A 9565-nucleotide genomic window follows, 5' to 3' on the forward strand; every position below is an offset into this window, starting at 1 on the left:
GAGAATGCGAACCCTCCGGTAGGGCGGTAGGGGCGGGGCCCCAGCCTTCTTAGAAAGGGGAGGGGGGGGGGCCTGCGCAGGCGCAGAGGCGGCCACGGCCGAAGGGGCGGGGCCAAGTCCACTGAGACCCGGCCCGGGGCACCGAGGCTGATAAGCGAGGGGGAGAGAGAGAGAGAGGAGAAGGGCAGCGAGAGGGGGGCTCGTCCCGGGAGAGATCTGGGCGGGCCGTGTGTCTCGTGTGTGTGTGTGTGGGACGGACACAGACGGACACACACACCGAAGGGGGGGACAGCCAGTGTCACCACCGCTCGGGAGCCCGGCGCCATCGTCCGCGGGGGGAACCCCGCTGCTCTCACTCTCTCCGAGCGAGCGAGCGAGGGAGGGAGCCCCGGTCTCGCCCCGCCCCTGGGCTTGTTACCGCGGGGGCGGGGAGTGAGGGTTTCTTCTTTGGGGAGGGGTGGAGTGGAGATCGGGGCCGGGGGGGGCGGAGGACGACACTCGGCGGTGCCCTCTCGAGCGGCGGCGGCGGCCGTGTCCCCGCGGCGCCGGGCCGCCGAGCCTCGGAGGAGCGGCGGCGGCGGCGGTGGTGGCTGTTGCATGTGTGGCTGCTGGATGCGGAGGCGGCGGCGGCGGCGGCGGCGAGGAGGAGCAGCAGCAGCGGCGGCGGCGGCGGCAGGATGTTAGGGCAGCAGCAGCAGCAGCAGCAGCAGCAGCAACAGCAGCAGCTGTACTCGTCGGCCGCGCTCCTGACCGGAGAGCGGAGCCGGCTGCTCACCTGCTACGTGCAGGACTACCTGGAGTGTGTGGAGTCGCTGCCCCACGACATGCAGAGGAACGTGTCGGTGCTGCGGGAGCTGGACAACAAATACCAAGGTACTTTTCTCTCTCTGGGTCTCCCCGGTGACAGGGTCCGGGAAGTGCGGCGGGCGATCTGCTGCGGTGGGACCGGGAGACGGGGCGGGGGTGGGGTGGGTTATGGAGGTGGTGGTGGAGAAACTGCAGAGCCGGCCTCGCGGCCCTTGCCTGTCCCGGCTGCTGCGGCTCCCCGGGACTTCCGAGGGCCGCCCGGCTGCAGCCCCGGGCGGCTGGCTGCAGCTGCCGCCGACCGGGAGGAATCAGCCATTTTTTAAGCGAGCATTTTGTTCCGGTGCCCGCCGGCTGGCTGCCTTGCCGCACGCTGTCCTGATGCCGGAGCTGGCGAGTGTGCAGCGGGCTGGGCTGGGCTGGGTGCGGGGCCCTCCCTGCTGGCCCCGGCCCCGGCCCCGGCCCCGCTGGGCCCCCCTGGCCCTGGGCGAGCAGATGCATTGGAACGGACCGGGGGGAGGGGGGCGAGAGGACGGGGCGAAGGTGGACTTAGGAGGCGGCCCCCCCACCTTCCCTCCCTCCCTCCCTCCCTCCCTCCGGCGGCTCCCGGCGTGGCGCGGGACCGGGACAGTCTGTGCTCCCCTCTCGCCCCGGGGAAAGTTCCGGGGCCGCCCGGTGCCTCAGCCCTTCCTCAGCTCCTGCCAATTGGTTAAAGGGGGAGGGGTCCCCCCGCAGGGCCAGGCGGAGAGGGTGTGTGTGTGTGTGTGAGTGTGTGTGTGTGTGTCTGCTAATGTGTGAGTGTGAGTCTGTGTGTGTGTGTGTGGCGGGGAGGGCCCGGTCTGGGGGCGGGGCCTGCGGGTGTGACGTCGTATGGGCGGGGCGCGCGCTCCCGCGGGCCGCGGCCGCGGCGGGCTGCTCGGAGGAGCCTGGGTGGACTGAGCGGACCGGTCGCCGCCGGGGAGGGGGGACCCTGCTGCTGGGGCGGGGGCACTTGGATGGGCCTGGGCGTCGTCGTCGGCGTCCGGGGTGGTGGTCTTTCCAGTCTCTCCCACCCCCAGGCTCGAGCCCCGCTGTGGGACTGTCGCGGACCCCGGCTCAGCGGAGGTTCCGGGCTATGTGTCACTTCCGGGGGCCTCGGGAGGAAGTGGGTTCGTTGGCTGGGCAACCACCTGGCGTCCCTGCACCCTTGAGTTCCTCCTCCTCCACCAAGTTTAAACGAGGAGAAACGCTTTCTCGGTGGTTGTTCGTCGTCAGAGAAACTAGAACAGGGAATCATCATGAGGGACTGTCGTGCCTTTCTGCTGCTAGGACAGAAGAAGTTTAATTGGGGATGTGTTTGTCCTTTAGTAAACCCGAGTCAGGGAACAGCGTAGACCTAATGTGGACCGTAAAAACCACTTGTGGCCATTCTGTTTTTCCAGACATGTCACCAATCCTGTAACTTAATCCTGTAGTCCACCTCATGGTGACATTGTTTTAGCATGTTAGAACACTTAGGTGTCTCTGCCTACAATTTTGTTTTCTGAGTCTCTGGTAAGACTAATTTCTGTTGGGAGAAGGCAGTACTGTTTCTGCAGTATGCTGGTATCTTCACCAGGTTCAAAACATAGGAGGTTAAAAAAATCACTTTTATAGATAAAATTTACAGCGCTAAAGTAATTATCCAGTTAATTGTGTGGAGAATATTTTATCTCAAAGTTGTCTACTTCAAGAACACATCTGTTTTTAAATTGTGTGACTCCTCTCATTCCTAAGGGGTTGAATTAAAGACTCGAAGGATAGGTAGAGGATTTACCACTGTCCTGGAGGCTACCTCTGCTTCCACCCTTTTAAAAAAAGAGCATCATCTGTGTTTTTTTTTTTTTTCTGCAGACATGGGGGACATACATGAATGACAGCCTAGCATTGGGACATGTGCTTAAGAATTCTGTGCCAAAATTTGTAGTTTTCCTTATATTAACACTGTATTGTATTCTTTAAAGGCACAAAAATGAGACTATTTTAGGTTGGTTGTGACATAATTTTTCAACAGGAAAGTCTGTGATACCAGTTATCTGTAATTGACATAGGTTGCTCTGGTAACATGAGTATTGGACCTTAAATACTGAAAAGTTTATACACACTGTCAGCTTCGTTGTGATTGTGACTAATTCCAGGATTAATATAAAAATCGTGGTCCGGCTTCTGCTCTATGAACATAGTTGCTAAGCTCAGCTTCACAGTTTTATTTTTGTTAGAAGCTGTATATATGTTTGTGTTCTTAATTCAGATTTTATTTTCACCGATTCTTAAGTATTTTCTATTCTGGGGGGTAGTGCTAATACAACAGTGCTGAGTGAGGGAACCCATGAAATTGCTCCCTCACCAGTGGAGTCTTTCAGGAATTACTGATCAGTCCATTAAGTAGAGAAGTAAAGAAAAAAAAACAATCAAATTAAATATTCATTGCAGGATATGGTTATTAGAAAACCTTTATGGTCTCCTCAGCGTTTCATTCATAATTTTCTAGGGAAACAGCAACCTTTGAGCTAAAATGTAATGTGTAATTCCAAGTGTCTTTCATATGGTGTATGGAAAGTGCTGTAAGGTCAGATGTACACATTTGGCAGTTCAAAGTTTGAGATTCTTGAATTTTTTCCTTTACCTCATATAAAAGTGATAGCATTCTTACTGGTTTGATCTGTAGAATTTTTTTTTTAAGTGCTGAACATAGAACCTAGGGTCTCACACATGTATGGCAAGCAGTCTGCCCGTGAATTATCCCCAAACCCCCTTTTTAGTGTTTCTTTTGATAGAGGCACTCACTGAGTTGTCTAGGCTGGCCTTGAACTTGTGATCCTCCTGCCTCACTTTATCAAGTAACCGGAATTACCAGCTGCCAGGCCCAGCAAGATGAAAAAAATTTCTATCCCATAATATGGGCTGAGTAAATGGTAATTCTTTTTTTTTTCCTTTTATCTCATGGTATAATTAAGGTGTCTTTAAAATATAAATTTTTATCTTATTACAGTGTCAGTGTGTAAGTATGACACAAGGAACAGCTAACTCCTGATCATGAGATACAGAATATTTGAAATGAAGTTTATGTTTTTGTATTCTTTAAATTATTTTGCATTTAGCAAAAAAAATAGCTAATGTCTTTTTTTTTTCCTGTAGGAAAACTGCACCATATAAGGAGATGCACTTATATACCTGCTTGAACAAAACAGGGTAGTTTTGAATTTTGTTCAGAAATAGGATGTGCACAGGCCAGCAAGATAGGTCACTTGGTAAAGGTGCTGACAGCCAAGCCTGACGACCCGAGTTCAATCCCTGTAACTCACACGGTGGAAGGAGAGAACCGACTCCTACAAATTGTCCTCTGACCTCCATTATGAGTGCTGGGGCATGCATGAGTGCTTGTAAACACACACACACACACACACCCCACACACACAATGCTAAAAAGAATTCAAAGCTGTGGTATGTGAGTACTCTCGGGACCTTCAGCTTTAGTAGTGAAATTGTCCATTGAGTATTAATACCTGCAATTTCCAGGGAGTGGGGAATCCATAAATGTGCTAATTATTTGCTTTTGTTGCCTGATTTCAGACAGCCACTGTATGTATTTTACTTATTTAACATTTCTGCTCATTATAATAGTAATTGGAATATAAAACAGCGGTGTGGCATATAATAGTAATAACATTGGAAGCTGAAACAGTGATATGCTACATAGTATTGGAAATTAGAGTTAATATTTTTTACCCCCAGCAAGACAGACCTCTTCGACATAAGCATTGTGCCTTACAAGGGTAAGACATCAAACAGATTTGAATAAAACTAAGCTTAATTAGATTTTTAGTCATTGGTGACATTGAACATTCTGGTGACTCAGCCATTGCTTGATTTAAAAGTGTCCAACTTTTTATACAGTTGCATTAGCGGCTTCAGCAAGCATAGACTCAGCTGCTGAGTTGGACACAGAGGTAGAATGATCCAGTGCTGACTTCACTGTAATCGTGGAGGGGCCTGCTCAGTGGATGCCAAGAACAGCAGATCTACTCGGGAAATAGTTTTGATTTTCAGAATTTCCCCTGTGGTGCTAAAATGAAAGAGCCATTAAAACTAAGATGACAGGAAGCTAAGAGATGCTGATGTCTGCCTTTTAAAAGTGTCCAAGGATGTAAAAATTAAGGCAGTGTGTCTCTCTGGAGTCATGTACCAAATCACTGATTGAGCTGTAACTCCTGTAAACACACAGGTGGTAATACACTGTGGCTGAGTCTCAGAACCACCTCAAGTTTTATAGCTGGAGTTCAGCATGTAAATTTTGTATATAGAGCAGTTTTGATGTTCAGACAAAGAATAGGCAATAAGGAACTCAGAAAATTCTAAATTAACATGTAATAGTCTTACTTACATAACACTTTGGATTATTAATTTATTACGTGTGTGTGTGTGTGTGTGTGTGTTCGTGTTCTGTGAAGGCAGGAGATTGACACCCCACATCTTCCTTTACTGCCCTCCACATTGTTTTTGGAGACAGGATCTCTCATTTAAGATTGCTGATTCAGCTCGATGGCCCCAGACCAGCCAACCCCAGGGAAGCTGGCTGCATCCCTGGCCCTGAGATTTCAGGTGCACACGGCCACACCTGCTCTGTGTGTGAGGGCTAGGAATCAACTTAGGTCCTTGTGATTATGCGGCAAGCACTTTCCAGGCTAGCCATTTCCCTCTTCCCCCTGACCTTTTTAAATACAGAGAAATAATATTAAATTTTCTTGTTAGTTTACTGATAATTACCTTTGTGTGAGGTTTCTGTTGCTGCGATAAGACACCATCACCAAAAGCAACTTGGATCGAAAAGGGTTCACTTCAGCTTCCACCGCTCAGGTCATAGCCCATGTCTGGGCAAAGTCAGGACAGGAACTCAAGGCAGGAACTAGAACATAAACCATGCTCCTTTCTGGCTTGCTCCTCATGGCTCACTCAGCCTGCTTTCTAATGCAGCTCAGAACTGCCTGCCTAGGGTTGAAACTGTCCACAGTGAGCTGGGCTTTCTTTATATCAATCATCATTCAAGAAAATGCCCAAAGGCCAATCTTAGTGAAGTGTTTCTCAATTCAGACATCCTCTTCCTCAGTAACCCTAGCTTATGTCAGGTTAGCAAATTAACCAGAACAACCTTTGAAAGGTGTTTTTTTGTTTTGTATTGTTTTTGAGACAGGGTTTCTCTATGTAGTTTTGCGTCTTTTCTGGATCTCACTTGGTGGACCAGGCTGGCCTCGAACTCACAGAGATCCTCTCGAGTGCTGGGATTAAAGGCGTGCACCCCCACTGCCTGCCTTTGAAAGTTTTTACAGTTCCTTTTATTTATTCTGTGTGTGGGAGCACATGAATGGACATGTGGAGGCGAGAGGACATGGGCCAGGGGTCAGCTCTCTGCTCCTACTGGAAGTGTCGGTCCCGGGGATCACATTGAGGTTGGAGAGGCTGCAGAGGTGGCTCGGTGGTTAAGAGCACCAGCTGTTCTTCCAGAGGACCCCGGTTCAGTTCCCACGTGGCAGCTCACACGATCACCTCATACATGTAGGCAAAACGATACATAAATAGATGGATGGATGGATGGATGGATGGATGGATGGATGGATGGATGGATGGATGGATGGATAAATAACCAACCAGCCACCCAACCCAAGTTGAGACTGTCCATCTTGGTAGCAAGCTCCTTTGCCTGAACCATTTGCCTCTAAGTACACTTTCATATTAGATGATGGAGAATCGGAGAGGAATGTTTTTAAATGTATGCAAACTATCACATGTGGTTTCCAGCTTTAATTCTGTCTTGGAGATGATGTGTGTGCTAACATGCCATAATATTCTCCTTTTCCCCCTGTTTTAGAAACTTTAAAGGAAATTGATGATGTCTATGAAAAATATAAGAAAGAAGATGATTCAAACCAGAAGAAACGCCTACAGCAACATCTGCAGAGAGCGTTAATCAATAGCCAGGAGTTGGGAGATGAGAAAATTCAGATCGTCACACAAATGCTGGAATTGGTGGAAAATCGGGCAAGACAAATGGAGCTGCATTCACAGTGTCTCCAAGATCCTGCTGACAGTGAACGGGCCTCAGACAAGGCGAAGATGGATTCTAGTCAACCTGAAAGATCTTCTAGAAGACCTAGAAGACAGCGAACCAGTGAGAGCCGGGATTTATGTCACATGACAAATGGGATTGAAGACTGTGATGATCAGCCCCCTAAAGAAAAGAAATCCAAATCGGCTAAGAAAAAGAAACGCTCCAAGGCCAAGCAGGAGAGGGAAGCCTCACCTGTTGAGTTCGCCATAGATCCCAATGAACCTACCTACTGCTTATGTAACCAAGTGTCTTACGGGGAGATGATAGGCTGTGACAATGAACAGTGTCCCATTGAATGGTTTCACTTTTCATGTGTCTCACTCACCTATAAACCAAAGGGGAAATGGTATTGCCCCAAGTGCAGGGGGGACAATGAGAAAACAATGGACAAAAGTACTGAAAAGACAAGAAAGGAGCGAAGAGCGAGGTAGTGAAGGCCATCCGTGTTTTAAAAGGGTTGTTTGTCTTTTATAGAATTGGTTTACTTTCAGAAAATGTTTTAGGGGAAATGCATAAGACTATGCAATAATTTTTAATCATTAGTATTAATGGTGTATTAAAAGTTCTTGTACTTTGTCTGTGACCTTAATTTTCTGCACTGAATTACCAAATATTTTCAGCCAGGTAGTCTTGAGCGCACCTGACGGAAGGAGCAGGAGACAGGGAGGAAGTGGAATGAACGAGCTTCAAGCAGCTTCCCAAACCACGCCTATTTCATTTTCACCTCAAACTCCCATGCTGGTTTTGGGGCAAACACAAAAGTTTTTGCTAACATTTTAGTTCTGTGTGCTTAAAATTTTTTATGTATTGTTGGATTTCTCTGTGTCAAATTATCTTGGTAGTTTCAAATACGAGCACTATCCTGTTTAGAGATTTCTTATTGGCCCCACGTAGTATTCATTCACTTGTTAAAGCTCTAGTCTTACAGAAGTTCTGGGAGCTAGAGAGAAGAGTTAGTTATCGGTGGCTCCGTGTGGAATAATGCACTCTTACTGAAGGGTTTGCTGCTGTATTTCCTTGGTAGCTTTTGATACCTGTCAATTGTAGCATCTGTAAATGTCGCTGCTTTTTCAGAACAGGTGCACCTTGTCTACTGCTTAATAAGGGACTTGTTTTTTTGGGGGGAGGACAGGTAAGGCTAGTTAAAATACCAAAAAATGCTGCCATTGGCTAATACTGGCAAGATTTGGAGTATTTAGCACCATGGTTCAATTTAAAGGTTGTGTCGTGATATTTTCCACGTGACCCATTGCGGGGAAGTGTCGCCACAGACCTGTCAGTGGGAAAAGGGCACATAGGAGTCTTTAAATATTGCCTTTTCTGTCAGTTATTTTAAATAGTTTTGCTGGGGGCTAGAGTTTATTTCTATCCCAATGAGTAATTATACATTATTTTAAATAATAGTATATTTACCTTAACCTCTGGTATTGGTGCTGTTTGATGTTTTCATGTTTATTGAACTAATTTCATTATAACAATACAATTAATAATGTATTTGTAAATTGAACTTTCCCGGATTTTGATATTTTAAGGGTAAGGATCTTGATGGATGGATGTCCATGCATTGGAGAAGTTTTTGATTATGGGGGGCAGCAGACGGACTAGTCCTTTAAACTTATGTGTAGCATACTTCTTATTCATCATTTCTTTCTAATCTGATGATCTTGATTCTTTTTGATTTAACATGTGAAAAATCCTGTCTGCTTGTTTGGAAAAAAAAAAAATTGCTTTTTTCTCTTCAAGCTCTCTGTGTGACTTGTAGGCATGTCATCTGTCCCTATCTGACTGTCAGCTCGTTCACCTGGAATGAGTTGGCTTAAATGTCTCCAAGGTCCTTTTGAACTCTTAGTGGTGTGCTGTGGTGAAAGATTTTAATGATGAAATGGCTTGCTTTTCTCTTTAATTACTGTCCTCCGTACCTTAGGTATGGAGACAGTGTAAGGTTAGAGACTGGTAAAGGAACATGATTTTTTTTTTTAAAGGTTTATTTATTTATTTATTTATTTATTTATTTATTTATTTATTTATTTATTATGTATACAGTGTTCTACCTGCACATACACCTGCAGGCCAGAAGAGGGCACCAGATCTCATTACAGGTGGTTGTGAGCCACCATGTGGTTGCTGGGAATTGAACTCAGGACCTTTGGAAGAGCAAGCAGTGCTCTTAACCTCTGAGCCATCTCTCCAGCCCAGGAACATGATTTTATTTCTGTCCTAAGGCTATGTTGCTTGCTCACTATTACCAGTTGATTATCTTACTTCTTTTTTTTTTTTTTTTTTTTTGGTTTTTCGAGACAGGGTTTCTCTGTATAGCTTTGTGCCTTTCCTGGGACTCACTTGGTAGCCCAGGCTGGCCTCGAACTCACAGAGATCCGCCTGGCTCTGCCTCCCGAGTGCTGGGATTAAAGGCGTGCGCCACCACTGCCCGGCGATTATCTTACTTCTTAAGCAAGAAATAGTGAGTAGAATGATGGATTTACTTTTAACTTGAGTGGTAAAGAAGCCCATTTCCTCTTGAGAATAGCGTTGTTTAACGGACACCATTCACATAATCAGTATGAGCAGAGCTTTGAGGGGTGACTATGGGGAGCACACCACTCTTTAATTCATAGGAGAAAAAACAAAACCCACAGC

At 46.9% G+C, this 9565-nt stretch overlaps 1 protein-coding gene across 1 annotated transcript; it reads left to right on the top strand.

The window, feature by feature from the left end:
- Positions 1 to 489: 489 nt before the first annotated feature.
- Positions 490 to 7504, top strand: Ing2 (inhibitor of growth family member 2). Its single transcript, XM_006970901.4, has 2 exons — positions 490 to 873; positions 6689 to 7504. Exons 1-2 carry the CDS (start codon positions 678 to 680, stop codon positions 7357 to 7359), a joined length of 867 nt encoding a protein of 288 aa, XP_006970963.1. The 5' UTR covers positions 490 to 677; the 3' UTR covers positions 7360 to 7504.
- Positions 7505 to 9565: the final 2061 nt, after the last annotated feature.

This window comes from Peromyscus maniculatus, chromosome 17 (genome assembly GCF_049852395.1).
Source record: "Peromyscus maniculatus bairdii isolate BWxNUB_F1_BW_parent chromosome 17, HU_Pman_BW_mat_3.1, whole genome shotgun sequence".
Taxonomy (NCBI): Eukaryota; Metazoa; Chordata; class Mammalia; order Rodentia; family Cricetidae; genus Peromyscus; species Peromyscus maniculatus.

Bases quoted from the DNA above. Each gene is read 5' to 3' on its own strand.
- Ing2 (XM_006970901.4), top strand. From the start codon at position 678: ATGTTAGGGCAGCAGCAGCAGCAGCAGCAGCAGCAGCAACAGCAGCAG. The intron at 874-6,688 runs GTACTTTTCTCT...CCCCTGTTTTAG, and splicing joins GCTGGACAACAAATACCAAG to AAACTTTAAAGGAAATTGAT.